A 23298-nucleotide genomic window follows, 5' to 3' on the forward strand; every position below is an offset into this window, starting at 1 on the left:
TGATTCTTTTTATATACATAAATTTTTTAAACTTATTTGATATTACCGTATCTTACTTTTTTTTACTGTTTTTTTTTTTAAATATAGAAATTTATATTTATGTAATTATTTTATTATGTAAAGTGTGTGAAAGGAATACAATAATATGTCATGATATTATTATTTTAAGGGAAATTATTTTTTAATTAATATTATTTTTTTCAACTTTTTACTCTATTTTTAATTAAAAAATATAAAATTTTAAATTTTTATAATCATTTTATTTTTATATTAATGAATATAAAAGTATGTAACTTTCCTCTAAATTAAAGTAGAAATTGAGATTAAAACGCAAGGAAAGAGAAGGTGTAAAGAAACTGAAGTTGGGAAGTGTTATAACGTAAAGCAGCATTAATCCTTGGCCCAATTGATAAACTTTTGGAGATTCTTTGAAGATTGACCAGCTTGAGCTGAGTTATTAAGGGTCAATTCCATCAGCTTCAACGATCTTGCTTTGATGTCTTCGTTCCCAAGCACTTGCTCCACCTTTTTCCTGATCTCCCCCTTTGATATCAGTCCATTTTCATCCTTGTCTAATCCCACTCCAACCTTCCACACATCACAAATGTAGGACTTGTTAATAAATTGGTCACTGAAAAATGGGCAACACAAGAAAGGTATGCCAGCACATAAACCTTCTATGATAGAATTCCAACCACAGTGGGTGATGAAGCAAGCTATGGCAGGGTGGTTCAGTATCTTCTTTTGTGGACCCCAGCCAATAATTTTACCCTTAGATCCAATGAATCCATCTGGGTATGCATTATTGTCCTTGTTGCTGTCATTACTCGGACGAACAACCCAAAGAAAAGGCTTGTTAAGAAGATCGAGGCCAAGAGCTAGTTCTTTGAATTGGTTTGCTTCCACAATTGCTAAACTTCCAAAGGAAACATAAACAACAGATTGAGGTGGCTGTTGATCTAACCAATCTAGGCAAGTTGTGTCTTCTCTCCAAAATGAACTTTTCGTTGTGTCACTCATCATCAATGGCCCAATAGGAAGGAACCTTGGCCACTTCCCGAGTGCTCCTGGCTCAAGTTCACAAGTGGTGTTGCAAAGCCACCACTCTCCAAACTTCAAACTTTCTGTATCTTCCAACATGTGAAGGAAAAAGTTCTTCCCAAGGCTACACCATGGAAGATTTTCCGTGTCCATCATAGGAGAATTTGGTAAAAGCTGAATCTCCTGTTTTCTGGTTGGAAGTCCTGCGTTTAATAAGGTCCAAAGGAAATCACTCTAAAAACCTTAGTCTACAAAAAAGGATTTGAAGGAAGTTCATTAAGCATCATAAAAATAATTACTATTGTGACTACAGTAGTGTTTATTTAATTAAGATTAATTATTACAGTAAAGTTTATGAATCTGCAGTGTGATGCAGTAGTGTCCACCTTTTTGTCGTCAATGAATAAAATCACTTTTAGTGTTGGTAAAAGAAATGTATAAAAACTAGGTGTGGTGATTCCAATTTCTTACCAGTTTGAGGGTCTATAATTCTGTGATGAATAAGGGTTGGGATGGAGTGAAAAGAGGCGAATGAAGTAGCTGATGCAGGCCACATAAGGGCTCCTTTGATACCCAATTTGTGTCCAAATTCCAAGGCCCATCCCATGTTCTTGGAAATAAGCAGACAAGTGATGTTGCTGTGATGACCATCCGAAGCATTGATGTCTTGTATGAGATTGTGAAGCTTAGGAGGCAAGGTGTTTCTGAGAGACAGAATGACCTTTGGCTGGTCAGTTCTGTCATCTTCTGGATCCAAACCATCTGGGAGTGCCACAAACTTTATCTGAGTTCCCAAGTGCTCAATTTCATTCTTCATTCTGGTTTGGTTGAACTCAGTGATCAAAAAGGTTATTTTGCAGCCATGGTTGACCAAAACCTGAGAGAACTGCAGCAGTGGATTCATGTGCCCCAGAATTGGATAAGGTATAACAAGAAAATGTGGATGAATCATGTCTGCTGAGTAAAAGCTGTTTGAATATTTTTTTGCTGCTAACTGGGAAGTTGTTTATACCATGGGTGATATTTAGATATGTTAATAGGAAAATGTTTGTTTGACACTAGGATTTGACACAAATTTGACACCGTTCAGGCGTCAAATTGGTATTGGATGATGTTTTATTTACTGAAACAGTTTTATTAATAATATAAGGTGGAAAAGAGAGAAGGAAAAAGCAAAATGAAAAAGGTGTTTGAGTGATGCGTCCTTATGCAAGTACTCTATTTTTGACTGTTATTTATTGCTTGTTTCACTAAGTTGGTTTGTTGAAGCTATGCGTGGGTCTCACGAAAATGTCATGTGAATCAAGTGTTTCTTCAAAGTACTTGTGTCTCAAGAAATAATAATTCAACCAAGTCACAAAAGAATGTCTTAAAACACGTTTTTAGTACTTTTTAATTTTTCAAACACATAGATATCATCATCATATTTATCATATAAATTTAATTAACTGAAATAATATTTTTAAAATTAAGATCAGAGGCGTTAAAATTAGTTAAAATAGATTAATCAATTTGGTACATCATAGATTTTAGATGAGTTGAATTAAAAAAAAAAATTATAAATTTTAGTACGTTTAAAAGATGAACTTGACTCACTAATAGAAATTAAAAAAAAAAAAAACCCTATCACACTTTTAACTTAATAATACAATCCAAAATACAATTAAACTTTTATTTTGAAATTTTGGGAGAGAGAAATTCACTTCATTCATTTTTTACTCTTGTCTCTCATTAGTCATTTTTTTTAAGGTAATAAAATATAATCTAGGTGATTTAATTTTGGTGATGAATGATTTATTTGTTGAATAAAATGAAAAAGAAAATATTAAAGTAGGTTTGAAATTATTTTATTTTGGTTACATATTAAAAATGAATGTTAGGTTGAAGAAAGAAAAGTTATAACTTTTTTAATTAAGTGAAGGAATTCGTTTAACTCATTAATTTATAATAGGTTGAACTATGTTTAAATTTCTTAAACTCATCAACAAATGAATTGAATTAGATTAATTTATTGAATAATCAATTCGTAATAAATCAGATTTGGTAGCTTGTTTTGACTACTTTACTTAAAAGTGATTGGAACAATTTTAACAACATCTAATCCTATCACTTAATTAAAGTAAATTATTATCTATCATATCATTAACATCTTTAACATCTAATCCTAAAACTAAAAATAATATATTTGCAAAATTGAAAGATTAAAATAATTTATTGTAGAAAAAAAAACCTAACTTTAGAGGATAAAAAATATTTAAATCTTAAAAAATATAAATATTTATTAGATATGTTTTCTTACTCGCAATAAAATTAATTTATTTTTACTTATTGGTTAATAGAAATAGAATACGAGTGATTTAAAAAGAAAAAAAAAAATCTGAGTATCTTTGGGCCTAACAGAGGATGTGAAATCTGTTGTTGAGCTATTAATACACTCAAGGCTGACCGACCAAACTCCAATAGTCTGAGGTAAAAAGAAAAAAGAAAAAAAGGAAAAAAAAAAAAAACTATTTGGATAATCAAATTTGGTGAGTTTTAAGAGTGCCCAGAAACATATTATTGAAAAATCATTTCAGATTTTTAACATTAATTTTAAAAATGGGAAATTTGGTATTCTAAGAGGTATGATGAGTATTCTTTTTTTAATTTTTGATAAATAAATGAAGATATAAGATAATTAAACTTTATTGTCTTATTTATGAAAAAAAAATAACATGAACTCTTGTTATTTAGAGAGATTATATGAAGAAAAAAAAACATTTAAGAAGTCTCCATTATAATAATTTAAATAATTTAGATGAGAAATGTAGGATCATATAAATTCATAATTTTTATTTGTGATATTATTTTATGTATACCGTATTTCTTTGTTCTTGATTGTGTGAGAGTGAATATTTTTTTCATAATACATTTGCAAACTCGGGTGTCATTAAAATCGAATTGAATGAAATCAACCTATTTTGGGATTAATTTACCAAGATTCGAAGTTCTAGCTTTAAATTTCATTTTATAACCATTTATTAGAAAGTGAAATAGCTCGCACATACTACATAAGTTTCCTTTGAGATATAGAAATAAAGAGAAAAGAGACAAAGAAAACTTTTATTGGAAACTATTGCTGAAGGTATTATTATGACTTGGCCCAGTTAATAAACTTTTCGAGATTCTTTGAAGATTCACCATCCTTGACTGATTTATCCACGAACAATTCCTGCAGTTTCAGTGATCTTGCTTTTATGTCTCCATTCTCAAGAACTTGCTCCACCTTCTTCCTTATCTCTTCCTTCAGTACTAATCCATTTTCATCCTTGTCGAATTTCAGACCAACCTTCCACACATCACAAATATACAACCTGTTTAAAAATTGGTCACTGAAAAATGGTAAACACAAGAAAGGTGTGCCACTGCATACACCCTCCAAAGTGGAATTCCAACCACAGTGACTGATGAAACAAGCTATGGCAGGGTGGTTCAATATCTTTTTCTGAGGTGCCCAGTTCACAATTTTACCTTTACTTCCATGGAATTCATCAGGGTATGCGTTGTTTACCTTGTCATTATCACCACTTGGACGAACAACCCAAAGAAAAGGCCTTTTCAGGAGATCGAGACCTAGAGCTAGTTCTTTGAATTGGTTTGGTTCCAAGATTGCTATACTACCAAAGGAAACATATACAACGGATTCAGGTGGCTGCTGATCCAACCAGGTTAGGCAAGTTGTGTCTTCTTCCCAGAATGAGCTTTTGTTGGTGTCACTTTCCATCAATGGCCCAATTGGGAGGAACTTTGGTGATATGGAAACTGCTCCAGGCTCAAGATCAGAAGTACTGTTGCAGAGCCACCATTCTCCAAACTCCAAGTTTTTCATCTCTTTGACTATATGGGGGAAGAATTTATTATCAAAGCCACCCCATGGAAGGTCTTCAGCATCCATCACAGGCATATTTGGGGAAAGCTGAATTTCTTGTTTTTTGGTTTGAACTCCTGCATTTGCAATGCCACAAGTTTCTCAAATATTCTCTTCATGCGTTTCGCCTTTCTAAATCAAAAGATCAAAACTTGCATTTTTAACCAAAATATATGCCTCCTCATCTTTCGGATTTTTCTGACCCCAGTTTTGAATCAAATCATATTTACAGATAATTTATCAATCTAACCCAAACTAAGTAGACACAAGTTTTTAGAATTTAAAGTTGCTAAATTTTTACAACTCAAAGTTGAGGTCTTTTTTATTCATATATGTTAGAATCAAGTCAGACTTTGTACAAATTTAAGTAACATATATAAAAGGAGCACACGAAAATGGTGTTATAATATTTTATATGATTTGTTGATAATTTATTAATGACTGTTTTTTTTTTTTTCATATTTCTCCCCAAAACAACAATATGTACATTTTGACTATATCATTAATTTCAACTACAAGTGACCCATATCTAATTTCATGTCAAAGACTGAATATATATCAAGCACCAAGTGTGTAAACCTGGACAATATAATCAAACAACAACCTAATCATATATTGGTTCATCACAAATGAAATCTAGATGGTTTTACTGCAAAATTATAATCAGAAACAAGATATCTTTACTGACAAAGCTTATTTGCGTGAATTATCATGGTGCAAGGAAGAACTAATCAAGAGAAATAAATACTCATGTGCGCATATATATACAGGATACTTTGGTCGTATACTTTCAGAAAATTCCAAAAATGTGAGACTAAAGTCTTACTTCCTTAATTTTGGAAAATTAGATGGTAAAAAAAAATAAAAAATCAATGTAACGAGAATCAGGACATATTATATTCTTACCTTCTGAGTCGATGATTCCATCCTCAATGAGCCTGGGAATGAAATACAATGCTGCCAAGGAAGCTGCAGATGCAGTCCACAGAAAAGCAGCTTTAATTCCAAATTTTTGGGCAACTTGCAAGGCCCAACACATGTGCATTGTAGCAACTACGCAGGTGATGTTGTTGTCAGCATCCAAAGCATTGATATCTTGTACGAGCTTTGGAAGAAAAGCAGGCATGTTGGTTTTGATAGATACGAAAACTTTGTGATGGTCACTTCTATCATCTTCTGGATCCAAGCCATCTGGGAGTGTCACAAACCTCATGCCTTCTTCTTTAAGGTTGTCTAAGCCCCCAACAGAGTTCTTAGCTCGTTTGTGGTTGAACTCAGTGTTCACGAAAGTGATTTTGCAGCCGTGTTTGGTTAGAGCCTCAGAAAACTGCATCAGGGGGTTCACGTGGCTTTGAACTGGATATGGTATAACAAGAAAGTGAGGGACACCCATTTGCTTGAAAATTGCTTTCAAGGAAGAGAAATAACAGGAAGATGATGAAATATCCAAGAGTTTGAGCTGGATTTTATCGACTGGTGTAACAGTTTTTCATGAGACTTTTCTATGTCCAAAGTATTTCTCCAAGGTTCGCTTTCAAAAGTTTTCATGAATTGACATCGTTGAATTAAGTACAGACCAAGTCAGATTCCAAATGCTTTTAAATTTGGGTTATCAGAAACTAAAAAACATGGTAATTAATTCCGATTAATTAACTGCATGAACACCTACCGCCTTAGATTTCTGAAAAACTTTAGATATAGTTCTTTAGTACTGTTTAGTAGGAATGATTGGTGCTATTTTTGAATAAAAAAACAAGCTGCACATATTTTAAACCGTGGTAAGAGTAAGCAGCATCTTTTCATATCTGATATTACAGTTTATATAATTATAGTGTATTATATTAGAATTTACTTTAGTTTAGTGTTTTTCTTTGGACTTTTTACCTGTCAAGAAATGATAAAAGGGTTAAAATAGAAATTTAAAAGATTGAGTTGAAGAGAAATGAAAAATTCTAATAAAAATCCATTAGTTTTTAATTCTATGATATCAAATAAATTGAACTCTTTTTTCCTTCAACAATACGTACTATAATAGACCAATGCTGATAACAGGGACCACCTTCATAAGTGTGGTCCATGATGCACCATTTTCACTTATCCTAAGATTCATCTAGAGATAATAACCATATCCTACTACATCACCAGTTCTGGATCCTCCCCAAGTTTCAACTTCACTCTCACTTCTCATGCCTAACTCTGCCAACCCTCTCTATCAACCCTGCTTCCTCCTTGAATGGATTATCATGTTGAATTTTCACCTATATAAAAAATTGTTAAACCAGTGACAGAATAAAAACAAAAAAATATTAATCAGATAAGTATTAAATTTCTGCTTCCAAGGAGACTTTTTGTCCGTCCGTGGTTGAACATAAGTTTGTACGAGGGTCATCACATATGTTGTTATGTTGTAATAATGTGTGGGATGTTGATGTTTTGAAAATTATTTTTAATAATTTTTTATTAAAATACATGTAATTATTTTATTGGTCTATTTAAATTTATGTTTAAAAAAATATCTGAAACAGATTAATTATAAACTATAACGTAATTATTATAAAAAAAGTTTTTTAATAATAGTTCTTAAAAATAACTTTATACTAATGTGTTGTAAGTTACTTGTAAAGTTTGACTGGCAACTTCCCTGCCAAAAGTCAAAAGTATTAACATACTACGTACGAAAACGAAAAGGAAAATTGCGTGTAAAATATGCTGTGTTTGGAACGATAACGAAGCCTTTGGATATCATACTCCATATGAGTGGTGTTAGCTGAATGAAACCAGAAGAAATTATTGAAAGCTACAATAATAATGTACCAGAAACCGATAGGTTAGTAATAATGAATAATGAAGGGGACACAGGATTCATTGAACGAACTTCATAATACAAAAGGGATGTATACGACAGCTCCTAACATTTTCAATTTTCATAGATTAAGTTGTCTAGGAAATAAATTTCCAACATTGAAATAAAAGTAAAATAAAATAACAGCTTTGAATCCAAAGTAGTAGTATTACTGTGCCCACTTGATAAACTTTTCTAGATTTTTGGAAGACTGGCCAGCTTTGGATATGTGATTCATGGTCAATTCCTTCATTCTCAATGATCTTGCTTTTATGTTTTGATCCCCAAGTAACTGCTCCACCTTATTCTTTATCTCTTGTTTTGATATCAATCCATTTTCGTCCTTGTCTAATCCTACTCCAACCTTCCAGACATCACAGATGTATGACTTGTTAACAAGTTGGTCCTTGGCAAATGGCCAGCACAAGAAGGGTGTGCCACCACATACACCTTCTACAGTAGAATTCCAACCACAGTGACTGATGAAGCAAGCCAATGCAGGGTGGTTTAATATCTTCTTCTGTGGTGCCCAAGCTACAGTTCTACCTCTCTTACCATGAAAATCACGAGGGTATGCATTAATGTTTACCTTGTTGTCATTTGGACGTACAACCCAAATAAAAGGCTTCTCAAGGAGATCAATTCCAAGGGCTAATTCATTAAATTGGTTGGGGTCCATTACAACCATGCTACCAAAGGAAACATACACAACAGATTGAGGTAGTTGCTGATCTAACCACTCCAAACAGGATGTGTCTTCTTCCCAGAATGAACTTTTGTTGCTGTCACTTGCCACCAATGGACCAATTGGAAGCAGCCTTGGTGACATGGAAAACACTGCAGGCTCAAGATTATAAGTTGTGTTGCAAAGCCACCATTCTCCTAACTTCATGGTCTGCATCTCTTGCACCAGATGATCAAAGTGCAACTTGTCATGCCCACGCCATGGAAAGTTTTCTGTGTCCATCGAAGGCATGTTTGGGGAGAGTTGAATTTTCTGTCTTCTGCCAGGGATTCCTTCAATGCCAAAAACGAAAAACCATGAAAGACCCTCCTCATTAATCTCTCAAAAATTGACATAACAAGTACCTTAAACGTTACGTACTACTACTCTTACCATATGAATCTATAACACCATCATCAATCAGCCTTGGGATGCAATCACACAAGACGAGAGAAGTTGCTGATGCAGGCCATAGAAGGGTGCCTTTGATTCCCAAAGTGTGGGCAACTTTCAAGGCCCAAGTCATACTCAATGTCACAACGATACAAGTGATCTTGTTGTTTACATCTAAAGCATTGACATCTTGTATGAGCTTAGGAAGCATGGAGGGCATATTGGTTTTGATGGAACGAACGACTTTCTTCTGGTCACTTCGATCATCTTCAGGGCCTAACCCATCTGGGAGTGTCACAAACCTTATCCCTGATCTCTTGAGGTTGTCAAGGCCAGCACCAGTGGTGTTCAACCGTTTGTGGCTGAACTCTGTATTGAGAAAAGTTATGGTGCAGCCATGTTTGGCCAGAATCTGAGACAAGTGGACGAGGGGATTCACGTGGCCTAGAACTGGATATGGTATAACAAGAAAGTGAGGGCTGATGGCCATGGTCGTTGGAAATTTTGCTCTCGAAATTCGAGTTCTGAGAGATTTAGAAAATGTTAGTCTGTGTTAGAGATTGTTGCTTGGGCAAGTGCTTGATCAGTTGCCATTAATGATGCATTGACTTTTTAGGTACGAGAGTACTATGTTCATCTACACCCACGCTATTTAATGTTCAAACGTATCGAACTAAGCTTGTCTCGTTTTCGAAGAACACCAACAAAAAGCCAAAATTCCGATTACCTTTGCTATGTAAAACCTCATCATTATTCCTTTACTCTAATTTTCTTACCGTCAGTGATTATTAACTAATATTACTTATCAAATTATTATTTTAAAAATCAATAATTTTATATGCACGACAGTTTTTTTATTAAATGTTTACAAATATAGTAAAACTACACATATAAAAAAATATTGTTGACAAGCTAACAGCATTTATTTCATTTTCTTCTTATCTGTTGACATCATTCCTCACATCATCTGCATATTTTAAAATAGAAATTCTGACCGAAATTATTTAAACATTTATTATTCACGTTTAAGATAATATTTTAAAATAAATATTAAACGCATATCAAGATTTTCTTTCTCCATTGGGTATCATCTATAGAAAGAAATAGAGATTCCAGTATACGAGACCTAGGAATGATAGATGAACTCATCTTCTAAATTCGTCCATAATTTAATCGGGTATTTTTATACTGACTATAATTAGAAGTAGTATCTTTGTAAATTAAGTATAGATCCGTTAAATATGTACATGTATGTTATTTATATATATATATATATATATATATATATATATATATATATATATATATATATATATATATATATATATATATTCGCATCATCCAAGTTTTAAATTATTAAAACACTTATTTAATTAATATTTAAAAAGTAAAGGGTAATACAAACACAGACATAATATAAGTGTATATCCTCGACTTAATTTGTAAGTCCAAAATAATAATAAATCTATTATTATAACTATTTATTTAAAAAATATGTATATTATCTAATAAGATATCAACAGAATTGTTAATATCCTTCACATACTCAAAACATCTATAAATATTTAATTTCAACATTAAAATATGAGACATTTTACTGACGAGATTATTGGAATGTTTTTGTAATCACTATATAAATAGAATCGTATGATAATTATGAGATAAAAACTTTACAACCATTATATAGGATATAATGATCAATTTTTATTTCAACACCGTTCGACAAAGTTGTTATATTTTAACTAGGTATCTTAATAATTGCATGAAAGAACGAAATTTTGTAAATCAATATAATATACAAAAGTAATGTATTATTCTTAAAAATAAATTATATTTTTAATCTAATCAACCCTATGAATTTGTTAACTTTTAAAACAATTATATCAAAATCATTTGACGCTTTCCAACCGTAAAACCAAATTACATTAATGTTGCACAAGGGGCCCTCACGACAATAAGTTCGTTTTCCATGAATAGCTTGTCGTGGACAAACCAATGCTACGTTGGCTTAGATTCCTTTTTTATCATGGACACAGCAGCTTTTCCCTAAACTCACAAAATTTACTGTTCAAAATTCTTAAACTAAACATTTTTTAAATAAAAATCATAAAAAAATTAATTATAAACATGTTTAGATATATAATATATTTTATTAAAAAATATTAGACAATTAAATATTGTGTTAATTATAATTTAAATATTATAATTTATATAAATTTTATACACTTGTATTTTTTTAATAGATAAAAATTATAAGATCCATATATATTATTTTTGGTTAGAATTTATACTAGTAAGATTATATGACATTCTCTTTCACTTGCTAAGTTGCTCTCAAACCATCTATTGATTTCACTGTCATGTTTTGAGATGCCTATATTAACATGAAAGAAATATATTGAAAATCTTATGTTAATTAAAAATAGGTTTAAACTCTTTTTTATCCCTAAGTTAAGTTTTGATATACAGTTTAGTCTCTGCTTTTAAAAATGTCAACTTTTAGCTCCTATGATATGAAAAATATATTAAATCAGTCCTATCCGTTAACAAATCACAAATTTTTCATTAAGTGATTTATTGTTCATAACAAATCACAAAATATTGGATATCTAGGTATGAAAACTTGTGATTTATTGTTTATTAAGTGTTGTCACGAAAACTAATTTGATATATTTTTCATATCATAGGCACTAAAAATTGACATTTTTAAAAGCGAGAACTAAATTGAATATCAAAACTTAACTTAGAGACAAAAAAGAGTTTGAACCTTAGAAATAAAAGTAATTTATAATATATGAGTAAATATAATTTCAAGTTACGAAGTCCCTCAGTTAAATTAAGTTTAAAAAACAACCTTCTAAGAAAACATTCCTAACATAAACTGAAACACTGCCGGTACAGAAATGTAGATAATGGTTGAAGCCAGCTCAGAAAAAAGATGGATAAAGATAAAGAAGAGATATAAGATGATATTATCTAAGTTTTATAAGAAATTAGGGTAAGAAATGTGACAGATCCATTTGCAGGAAGTTATCATGGTTACTTATATGATAGAGCAGTGTTGCAGAGATTGTAGGCACCGCAACAGTACTTAATGTAGAGATTGCACCGCAAGGCATAGTGCAGTGGATATATATGGATTTAAAAATATTTTATGTTTTGCTTCATTATTAAGTTTTAATCTTTTGTATTTTATAACGAAAAAGGAAGGCCAAGCAGAGTTTTGATTCTTCCTCTCCTGTGCTGCTTTCGTGCACGACACTAGCTAGGTTACAGATTTTCCTACGTCTGAATTACATACTATGATGTCCCACTGTTAATTATTTTATTATATAAAACTTTATACAACAAAACATGACGAGCTTTGATATCTAATTTATTCTTAAACAAATCTTTTCTTGATGTTAGCTTCTGGAGCCATCATTGCAGAACACAGTATAATTACCTCTAATATTAATCAAACTTCATGTTTCAACGTTAATAATGAGTTAAAGTAAGTAAAAATAAATAAATGAATCCTAATAATCTTCCTTTTAAGTCAGTCTTTTTGATATAGGATTTTCAACCAATTACAATCACAAAAATACAAACTGATCATTAAGATAAATTATCATCAATCAAATATGAATCTATTATAAAAGATTATCATTACTTTTTATTCAAAATCTTAAAATAATAAATTAATAAATCTTTCATCTTTATATAATATTTTGATTTTTCATTTCTATCTAATGTGACTCACATTTACATTCCTAACAATTCACAGAAAAAATACAATATAAAAATTAATTCTTGTTGAAATTATTACTTCATTGTTCGTTGAATTACAATACTATTACCATACTTTTATTTAAGTAATGTTTAAAACTAAAAAGTTAAGAAATGTGAGGCTAACAAGATGTTGACCTCTATGTTTAGCCTTCTACAGGTTCCTACATAAAGTGAATATCTTTTATGAAACAAGTGACATCATTTTTTTTATATTTAAACCTAGCTAGAGCCTATAATACATTATCAATAAATTTAAAACATTTATTACAAACAAAAATTATGTATGAACATCAAAAAACCTTATCATAATTAAGAGGTGAACAACTACGTCGTTTTTATATCACTGTCTACTTACTATATATGTTTTAATCTAAATTATATATGTTTAAATAGTCAACTTGTGTCGGCATTAAAAGAAAATGGTATTACCAATTGCAAAACTTTGTAAATAATGCACTAAATATATAGGTAAGACTGATTTATTTATAGTTGTAAACAAAAATTTATAGATAAATTAATTGTAGTTAACGGTTACATACAAATTATAAAATTTATAAATAATTATATGCAGATATAAAATAATGACTTGTTCTTTTCTAAATAATAAAACATCTTTAAAATGTTTAAACATCTTATAAGACATTAAGAAAAAAATAAACTTTATCTTCACTTTGGAGTATCACTTCAATATTTTCAAGATATTGTCCAAGATTTGGATAAAATTTATTATCTTCTTCACCATTGTTCTTAATTTCATCATCATAAAACAAATATAATTTTTTCTGTATGGTGACAAGAAATTTAGCATATACAAAGACTTAAATTTTATTCATATTGATACAATAGTTCTCAGTTGCCATTTTCCTCAATGTCTTATCTTCAAAATACATAATTTCGGTGTTTTTAATTTTTTGATCATTATTAATATTTTCATTCAAAAACAAAAATATTGGCATGTTCGCTCAAGATAATTTCCATTTTGATCTTCCACAAACTGAAGTTGTTTTTATTTAAAAGAAATTCAACATCAAATTTGTTGATTATATTTCACATTTTATTCTTTGTTGACTTTCTTCCTGTGCCCCAACAAACAACACTAGTATAGTTGAACTCACTTAACAATAATAAAAATAAAAAAAACACCAAAAATGAATAAATAAAAAATATATTAATTTGTTTCAATACAACATATATATATATATATATATATATATATATATATATATATATATATATATATATATATATCACATAAAGTTTCACATTTTCTTTATATATAGAACTGAAAAAAGGTAATATGAAATCACTAAGATAGTTAAGATACAATGTCATCGTAGTAGAAAGACTAACTAAACTCAAGACAACGTGACACTTTCTAACATATAGTCTTTCATGTCATTCATGAAACAATTCGAGCTAATACATGAATTCCTCTTCTATGCATCCACTATCATTAGGAGTAATCTTTTTCTAAAATCATTCCAAATCACTAATCAGAATATTATTATCAATAGAATAACATTTAACAATTTATAAAGGTTTTGCAGTACATTTAACACCAATCCTTTTATTATTATGGAAATGGAAGTTAACGTTCAATGTGTTGAAGATGCTTAAAGACAGCGTAGTTTTGATTCTGACAGAATGAACATTATTAGTAACTATATATATTTCAACCATTTCCAAGATAAAAAGCATTATTACTCTGCCCAGCTGATAAAGCTTTTCAGATTCTCTAAAGAGTGACCACCTTCTACTATGTTATTCAGAGTCAATTCCTTCAGTTTCAACGACCTTGCTTTTATGCCTTCATCACCAAACAGTTGCTCCACCTTCTTCGCTATCTCTTCCTTTGATACTAATCCATTTTCATCCTTGTCTAATCTCAGTCCAACCTTCCACACATCACAAATATATGACTTGTTCACAAACTGATCCTTTACTAATGGCCAACACAAGAAAGGGACGCCACTGCATACACCTTCCATGCTAGAATTCCAACCACAGTGACTAATGAAGCAAGCTATGGCAGGGTGGTTCAAAATCTTCTTCTGTGGTGCCCAGTTCACAATTCTGCCTTTACTTCCGTGGAATTCATCAGAGTATGAATTGTTTACCCTGTTATTGTCACAAGAACTCACAACCCAAAGAAAAGGCTTGTTAAGTAAATCAAGTCCAAGAGCCAATTCCTTTAATTGGTTGTTATCAATTACTCCCGAACTACCAAAGGCTACATATATAACAGATTGAGGTGGCTGATGATCTAGCCAGTCTAAGCAAGTTGTGTCTTCTTGAAAGAGTGCACTTTTGTTGCTGTCAGTTGCCATCAATGGACCAATGGATAGGAACCGTGGTGATATGGAAAATGCAGCAGGCTCAAGATTGTGTGCTGTGTTGCAAAGCCACCATTCTCCTAACTTAATAGTCTGCATCTCTTGTGCAATATGATCAATGACAGTCTTACCTAGGCCACACCATGGAAAGTTTTCTGTGTCCATCATTGGCATATTTGGGTAGAGTTGAATTTCTTTCTTTTCGACAGGGTTTCCTTCAAAGCATAAAGAATGAGGTTAAGTTACAAATGAAATTTTCTCAGGTATCTTAACTGTGGCTTGGTTCTCCTAACATCAGTGCTTTTAGAAGTAACACTGAACACCAAAGTTTAGTAAAACGTTAAAAAGTAGAGCATTGCTTTAATCTGATATGGATACATGAAGTAGCAAATAAATAAAACGCACATTCATGTGTTCAGTATGTGTGTGAATTTGTGGATAGAGTTTCCTTCTGTTCCTCCAAACATACTATTTGGTGTTAATTAGTAACCACACTCTCAAATTTTTATACATGAAAGTTCTAGAGTTTTTCAAAGCAATAATTGCGTATTTGAAAACAAATCTATTGAGTATCTAGTTTACATCTTGCTATTATAAATCTTGATCTTCAGTTTAACTCAAGTTCACCTAGTTAAAACAGATATCAATAACGTTTCAAAACATCCCAAACAAATTAAAGAACAGTAGGAATCAAGAAGAAAAACACACAATACACTAGAAATTTACTGTAGTTTAGTTAGAGTATTAACTACACGGACAATTTACTGTAAATTGTCAAACTCAGAGTTACAGACAAAACATCAGAGATTATAACTCAATCCTTAGTCTATCTTAACTCATAATAAAATTGCTAGCTCATCCCAAAGTCACTTGCATAACTTCATTTATCAACCCACTAATCACTCAAACATTATAAGTAGACAAACCATCATACAATAGAAACTCCTAATTTGCATCAAATGTTACCCATGGCACAGTTTTCACAACCAAAGTTCTTACAACAGAGGCTCCACAGATAATAGACTATAAGACAACCTTAAACAGAGTTGTTTACTGAGTCAATATCAATAATCTCAAATATAAAAACACCCACACCTCGCAAATTACCCTACTTCCTAGAGCAATTCTTTACAAGTGTGTTCAAAATAACTTGAAGTTGTCAAACAATTAAACTTACTTCTTTTCTTTGCTAAAGTTAGAAAATTATTTAAATATTGCCAATGTAGAAAGTAGAGAAATTTGACGTTAAGAGAGAAATTTAGAAATATCTGCGGTTGAAAAGCTTTACCATCTGAATCTAGGATTCCATCTTGAATCAGCTTAGGGATGCAATCACAGGTGGCCAAGGAAGTGGCAGATGCAGGCCACAAAACAGCTCCTTTAATTCCCAATTTATGGCCAACTTCCAGGGCCCAACCCATATTCACTGTGACAACAATGCAAGTGATGTTATTGTTAACATTCAATGCATTGATATGTTGTATGAGTTTGGGAAGCATATGAGGCATGTGAGTTTTGATTGAGAAAATAACTTTCTTGGGGTCCTTTCTGTCATCTTCAGGGCTCAAACCATCTGGGAGCGTGACAAACTTTATCTGGGGTGCCTTGGAATTCTCCAGCCCAGCATCTGCTGTATTCATTCGTTTGTGGTTGAACTCTGTATTTAGAAAAGTGATATTGCAGCCATGTGTGGCAAGAATCTCAGACAACTGCATAAGGGGATTCACATGTCCTACACTCGGATAAGGAATCAGCAGAAAGTGAGGGATGCTCATCTACTTCAAAATTGGCTTTCACTGCATCAATTGATGGTAGATGAAGAGTCTTAGTGAGTGTTGCTTCATTTAAGGCTTGCACTTGGTTGTGGTAAAAGATGTCAGAACCTTCAGAAAGTCATTACGTATTTCTGGCATACGGTACTTCTGTGGTCTCAACGTTACGCTTTACGAAAAATAATTAATAACACTGTTACCGTTATGATTTATGTAAAGATTATTTAACGTTTCAAATGCTTCCGTTTTCACACTTTTCTCTCAATCTTTTATCAAGTTATTTCTAATTCTCCTTTTTCAAACTTTGAATTGAGTGGATAGTATTACTCATAGACACAAGTTAGATGTGTTTAATGAATTATACAATACATTTTAAATTCATAATAAATATTATTATTTACTTTTTTATCTTAATATCTTAATGTCTATAGATAAAAATTTTAATTTTATTTTTAGATATTTATGATTTATGTAAAGATTATTTAATGTTTCATATGCTTCCGTTTACACACTTTTCTCATTAAATTTCTACTATTAAGTTAACTTTTTAAGGGTTAAATATGTTTTTAGTTCGCATACTTTGGGGCGATTTTAGTTTTAGTCTCTCTTTCAAGTTAAGATACAATTTAGTCATTTAACTTTAGAAAACTCTTGGTTTTAGTTCTTTTTACCAAATTTTTTTAACTTTATTTGTTGTTTCAAACGCGTTTCTCAGTTAATAAAAAATTTGGTCAAAAGGACTAAAACCAGAGTTTTCTAAAGTTGAAGGACTAAATTGTACCTTAGTTTGAAAGAGTGACTAAAACCAAAATCGCCCAAGTATAAGGACTAAAAACATATTTAACCCTATTTTTAATTCTCCATTTTCAAACATATTCTCCATTTTTAACTCCAAAGACTTTATTCATACAATTTTCATAACATAAGAACTCAATGTCTTCATTTTTAAAACCAAGTACAAAACAGAAATTCATCTCTTAACATGGGACGAAATAAACATTTAAATATATATATATATATATATATATATATATATATATAAAGTGTGTGATTGATATTAATTTTTCTAATAATTCTATTGTTACAATAAATATTGATGAATCTTATTAATGTTGAACTTGGTAAGAAAAGATTATTTAAAAATTGAAAAAGATGATTTTTCTTTTAATAGTAAAATTATGTAATGAATTTGGATTCTTGGATCTATAATTTAAAAAGTTTTCTTTTCTTTTTACTATTGTCTAAGAACTCAAATAAAAGATGAAGTATAGCTATGACAGTTATTACATGGGGTCTACTAGATACTAAATGCAAGCACATAATAGATAAACATTAACATTATGAGTTGTTCCATAGTAAACTCAATTGATCCTACTATTTTTTTTAAATCAAGTATTTAATTATGCATAACATGATTACAATAGACTTAATAACTTAATTATAAAAATTTGATTACCTTAATTACAAAAGATTAATTACTAACTGACTTAATTTAAGTAAAATAATTTGGATTATGTCATACTCTTGGATTCTAAGGTTCACAGACACTTAGACTGATTTGGAAATCATAAAAAAACTCGAAGTAAGCCTTTAGTGAAGATGTCAGGAGTCTAGTGGCGAGAAGGGACATGAAAAACTCGTGTCTGACCACGTGCTACCCTTTTCCAAACAAAGTGAATATTTATCTCAATATGTTTTGTATAATGATGTTGCACAAGATTACCATATAGATAAAAAAATAGCCTGAGGAAGCTTGAGGAAGAGGAATATGAAGCTCTAGTAGGAGATTACACAGCCAACAAGATTCAACAACAACATTTGTAACACTTTGATATTCAACCTTTGCACTAAAATTAGAAAGAGTGTGTTGGCACTTCGAAGACCAAGAGATGAGGTTGTCACCAAGAAATACACAATAACCAAATATGGAGCATCTATTATCAGGACATCCATCATAATGAGCATCAATATAAGCAAGAAGTTTCTCAATAAAGGTCAAATATAAGTGCAAAACCATGTTGTAGGGTACCTAGAACATAACACAAAATTATTTTCAATGTTAGCATGTGTTCGGTACAGGGGGCATGCATGTGAAGGCAAACATGTTGAACAACATGAAATGTTAGCAAGTGAAGGTGAGATATTGAAGGGCACCGACAATACTTCGATATATATTGGAATCCTCAAATGGTGGAAGATGTAGTGAATTTCTGCTTAATATCAAATGGAGTAGAAAAAGGTTTTCTTGAGGCCACGTCGGTGTGTGCAATGATGTCAAAAGCATAAGTTCTCTAATTGAGAAACAAGCCACCTACATGTCTGGTTACTGTAATCTTGAGAAAATAACTCAAAGGACCAAGATCCTCTATAGCAAATTCAAAGGGAAGGAGGGCCATGATAGATTTTCGATGATCATGGGATAAGGTGATGAAAATGATGAACATAAAGAATGATATATGTTGTGTTAGAACCTCACTAGTAGATGGAGAAAGTGATATGAAATACATTGGAACCCAATGGTAGAAATATTGTTAGCAAAGCATAAGTACCAAGCACAAGACACTTGCTTTAGACTATAAAGAGATTTCCTCAAACGATAAAGATGATCAGGGTAAAGGGAATCACGAAAAAGAGAAAAAAAAAACACGACAACAAACGCAGAAAGACGAAGTATGAATTAGAGAAAAACTTGTGATACCATGTAAGAGAAAAATAATTTGAATTTATCTTATTATGAATCGGACACACACACATATATATATATATATATATATATATATATATATATTATGGTTTGAATTAAGTGTCGCACATACACATTATTAAAAGATTTAATAATATAATTAAAAAAATTTAGTTAACTCATTGAAAATCAATTGATTGGTTTACTTTTAAAAAAATATTTAGATTTCATTTATATTCTATCAAATTAAATATTTTTCTTACACATTCTTTTCTTGTGTCTTTTTCACACTAATCTCTCCTTCCACCGAATAAAACTTAGTAATCTTAGATTATTATTAAGAGACAAAGAAAACGTAGTGATTAACAAGTTCAATCAATTTAACCTAAATGATAAACATGAAAGAAAAAAAAATGTTAAACATTAAAATATTTTTTATAAAATTTTATTTATGTAAATTAGTTCTCTTGCATATAATTATGGAAATTTCTTTCTGCACATCCAAAGTTTTCTTCCTATACTTCCAATTTTCTTTAAAATGCCAAAATTGGTCCACGGTGAATTTTTTTTTATTTTGAAAGTTTATTTTGACTCAAATTAATTTTACCTAGATTTTGAAATCCAATAAAAACAGAATCAATTTTCAAAATCTAATTTTATATTTTCAATTTTATTTTATTCTTTTTAAAATAATAGATTTATAATTTATATGCAAAATTATTAATCAAATGAAAATAAGTAAAACATATAGATTAATTTCAAATTAGGATAAATTAAAAAAAAATAAGAAACACTCTATAAATTTTGAAATCCAACTAAATTTTGATTGGATTTTAAAATCGACTGGTCTTTATCAATTTCAAAATTTAATAAAAATGTAATCAAATTTTGAAATTTAATAAAAATTTAATCAAATTTCGAAACCTATTAACTATTTTTCACATCCATAAATATTTACCCATCTCAATAAATAAGAATATTTTGGAAAAGTTGGTGATGCAACCAGAAAATTTAGAGATGCAGGGACAAACTCCCTGTAATATAATTATACATGATAACCCAATAGGATTGATTAGCCCAAATCAGTCCATCTTTGCATCCTAATTTGGACAAATCACACCCTAAATTCCCCATCCCAATTTTTTGAACAATATAGCAAGAGTTATTAACCCATTTTGGAGTAAATTAATCTACGGCGAAATATTTTACACAAATAAATAAATAAATTTAAAATAGAGTCACATATATTTTAAATCATAAATTTTGATATGAAATTAGAATGTATATTTATTTCAAATTTTGATACTTTAGTTTTCTGAACTTTAAAAATAAATAGCTATAATTTCATAATTTACCTGTTTTAAATTTTGCTCATATATCGAATATATTTTAAAATGATGTTATTTACAATTCTTTTAACATATTTAAATTGAAATTTCAGTTTAAAACGTAGTTTAAAAAATTAAAAAAAATTAAAGTAATTAAATTAAAAAGATTGCATCTATTATTTTTAAAATATAAAAGTTAAAATGTGTCAAAATTTGAAATAATAATAAATTTTGTTTTTGCATCTAATTTTAGAGAATAAAAACACATTTCATTCTTTAAAATAGTTAATAATGGAAGAAATTTTATATGATTTTTTTGGGATGAGTGGAATAAGAAACACAAACAAATAAATAAATGAATTATATGGAAGAAAAGTAATGTTAAATTAGAGCCGTTAAAATGAGTCACAATCTGTGAGTCAATCCGGCCCGTCACGGGATAGGGTCGGTTGAGTTTAAAAAATATAACCCACTTATATGCGAGTCAGATTTAAACCCGGTTCATTTAGACCCGGCTCATGCGAGTTGAACCCGTGGTGAACCGGTTGGCCCACCAGCCCACTTACCTAATTTTATTTTTTTAGTTTATTATTTTATTTTTGAAACCCTAAAAAATAAAATACTTTCTTCACTCACTATGTATACAAAAAAGTAACTTCTGCTCTCACAAATCACTCTCATAGTACTTGCTCTCTTGCTCTCATTTGACGGTGCTTTCACCCTCACTTTACTGAAATTCTTCAAGGAGCAGGTAAAACACCCTTCCTTTTTTCTTCTCTTTTCTCCACATTTTTGTTTTCTCACTTCTCTTTCTTTTTTTTTTCAAAAACCTTATAATGACAAAAATAGCGGTTTGCGAATTTGTTTTTGTTCTGGGAGATTTGAAAACGGAATGATTTTTTCATGTTCTGACATGCTTGTATGAGATTTTGTTCATTTTATTTAAATAATTTGAGTATACATTATTTGAACAAGCTCTTTTTGATATTTTTAAATTTGAGAAATTATGTTACAGATTAAACTATTAATTTTTTGTTGATGTTGTTGAGTACTGACTCTCTTTTTTTTGACTAATATTTTTTTTATTGATTGTCGGAATTGTTCTGATATTAGGAAAATCTTTATTAGTGAATTTGGAGACAACAAGAACAAGGGTCAATGGTTACAACAAGAACAAAAAATTATGAATATAAGAAACTTATTTGTATGTATTTTGTGTTTGTTTTTTAATGACATTTGGATTATATTGTACTTTTTATTATTTTTTTGAATTGTCTTTAACATAATTTGGGAGTGAAAATTGTTTAAATTTAAATTACAGAAAGTTTGTATTTTTTTTATTTTAGAAAAAATGTAATTAAATGGACTAGTGAGTCAACTCGTTTACCCATCAACCCGTGGTGGGTCGGGCTGGGTTCAAGTTTTTCTGACTCGCTAATAAATAAGTCGAGTGGGATTAGCTCACTAAGTGACCGTTGGATTAGCTCACTAAATGACCAACCCGTGATGAGTCGAACCGGGTCGAGCCGGATTACCCATTTTGACAGCTTTATAGTAATAAAGTAAAAGACTTTGTTTGATATTTTCAACTTAAAACTTTCTTTTAAAAAATATTTTTATTTCACAATTACTAAAGTATCCAAACTATTTTAAACAATACATTTCCTAGGTAAATGCTCATCCTTCCCTTTTCTTATATATATAAAAAAAAAACTCTTCAACTTTCTAAGAGTGCTTTGCGAAATGTGTATAACTCATTTCCTTTGAAAGTGATGAAGAAATATGTGTGAGAGTAGTATGGTTTAACTTGTTTGATTACGTACGACTGTAAAATACTACTTGACATCTTTTGGTGATGATTATAGGAGGCCTCGTTGAAAAATATATTCAACTATTTATTTAAAACACTTATTGTTAAACTCCATAAATTTTTCAGAAAATATTTATTCACATTACACTTTTTTACATTATTTTCGTAATACAATTATATAAAACGTATATTTAATTAATTAATTATATATATATATATATATATATATATATATATAATATTATTGATTATTGATTCATATATTAATCTTTCCAAGAAAGAAATGTAAAATTTTATTCCCTATACTCTAGAACAAAAGAAAAATACATGTTCTTTTTCAGTCTGGAATTATACAAACAAAGCATCCCTACTTTGCCCACTCCATAAAGAAGTTGAGATTCTTTGATGACTGTCCACCTTCTTGTATGTTATTTATAGTCATCTCCTTCAACTTTAAAGACCTTCCTTTAATATCTTCATCAACCAGAAGTTGATCCACCTTCTTCTTAATCTCTTCCCTTGAAACTATTCCAGTTTCATCTTTTTCTAAACCAACTCCAATCTTCCACACATCACAAATATAAGACTTGTTCAGAAATTGATCAGTTGTACATGGCCAACACAAGAAAGGTACACCAGCACATATACCTTCCAGAGTAGAATTCCAACCACAGTGACTAATGAAGCAAGCCAA

General features: G+C 30.3%; 5 protein-coding genes across 8 annotated transcripts in view; all 5 read right to left on the reverse strand.

The window, feature by feature from the left end:
• Positions 1-303: 303 nt before the first annotated feature.
• Positions 304-2297, reverse strand: LOC106758938 (UDP-glycosyltransferase 83A1-like). 2 transcript variants are annotated; one of them, XM_022780029.1, is made up of 3 exons: positions 1513-2297; positions 675-1244; positions 487-588 (listed from the first exon to the last, which is right to left on the reverse strand). In XM_022780029.1, exons 1-3 carry the CDS (start codon positions 1991-1993, stop codon positions 563-565), a joined length of 1077 nt encoding a protein of 358 aa, XP_022635750.1. In that variant the 5' UTR covers positions 1994-2297; the 3' UTR covers positions 487-562. The 2 variants fall into 2 exon arrangements, with proteins under 2 accessions (XP_014497438.1, XP_022635750.1); XM_014641952.2 differs by having other exon boundaries at positions 304-1244; positions 1513-2265.
• A 1731-nt stretch (positions 2298-4028) lies between these two features.
• Positions 4029-6613, reverse strand: LOC106758752 (UDP-glycosyltransferase 83A1). 2 transcript variants are annotated; one of them, XM_022780031.1, is made up of 3 exons: positions 5855-6613; positions 4592-5025; positions 4029-4369 (listed from the first exon to the last, which is right to left on the reverse strand). In XM_022780031.1, exons 1-3 carry the CDS (start codon positions 6339-6341, stop codon positions 4172-4174), a joined length of 1119 nt encoding a protein of 372 aa, XP_022635752.1. In that variant the 5' UTR covers positions 6342-6613; the 3' UTR covers positions 4029-4171. The 2 variants fall into 2 exon arrangements, with proteins under 2 accessions (XP_022635752.1, XP_014497216.1); XM_014641730.2 differs by having other exon boundaries at positions 4029-5025; positions 5855-6605.
• A 267-nt stretch (positions 6614-6880) lies between these two features.
• On the reverse strand, positions 6881-9543 carry LOC106758764 (UDP-glycosyltransferase 83A1). 2 transcript variants are annotated; one of them, XM_022780030.1, is made up of 3 exons: positions 8908-9543; positions 7964-8807; positions 6881-7206 (listed from the first exon to the last, which is right to left on the reverse strand). In XM_022780030.1, exons 1-3 carry the CDS (start codon positions 9395-9397, stop codon positions 7203-7205), a joined length of 1338 nt encoding a protein of 445 aa, XP_022635751.1. In that variant the 5' UTR covers positions 9398-9543; the 3' UTR covers positions 6881-7202. The 2 variants fall into 2 exon arrangements, with proteins under 2 accessions (XP_022635751.1, XP_014497234.2); XM_014641748.2 differs by lacking the exon at positions 6881-7206 and adding an exon at positions 7721-7745.
• Positions 9544-14229: 4686 nt separating this feature from the next.
• LOC106758750 (UDP-glycosyltransferase 83A1) lies at positions 14230-16965 on the reverse strand. The gene is made up of 2 exons (XM_014641728.2): positions 16300-16965; positions 14230-15226 (listed from the first exon to the last, which is right to left on the reverse strand). The coding sequence occupies exons 1-2, from the start codon at positions 16784-16786 to the stop codon at positions 14379-14381; spliced, it is 1335 nt and encodes a 444-aa protein (XP_014497214.1). The 5' UTR covers positions 16787-16965; the 3' UTR covers positions 14230-14378.
• A 6006-nt stretch (positions 16966-22971) lies between these two features.
• LOC106758468 (UDP-glycosyltransferase 83A1-like) overlaps positions 22972-23298 on the reverse strand; it is a 1535-nt gene continuing 1208 nt past the window's right edge. The window contains exon 3 of the mRNA XM_014641388.2: positions 22972-23252. Within this exon, the coding sequence (XP_014496874.1) occupies positions 22972-23252 (281 nt within the window). The remainder of the gene's footprint in view (positions 23253-23298) is intronic.

The sequence above is a fragment of the Vigna radiata genome, chromosome 4, assembly GCF_000741045.1.
Source record: "Vigna radiata var. radiata cultivar VC1973A chromosome 4, Vradiata_ver6, whole genome shotgun sequence".
Lineage (NCBI taxonomy): Eukaryota > Viridiplantae > Streptophyta > Magnoliopsida > Fabales > Fabaceae > Vigna > Vigna radiata.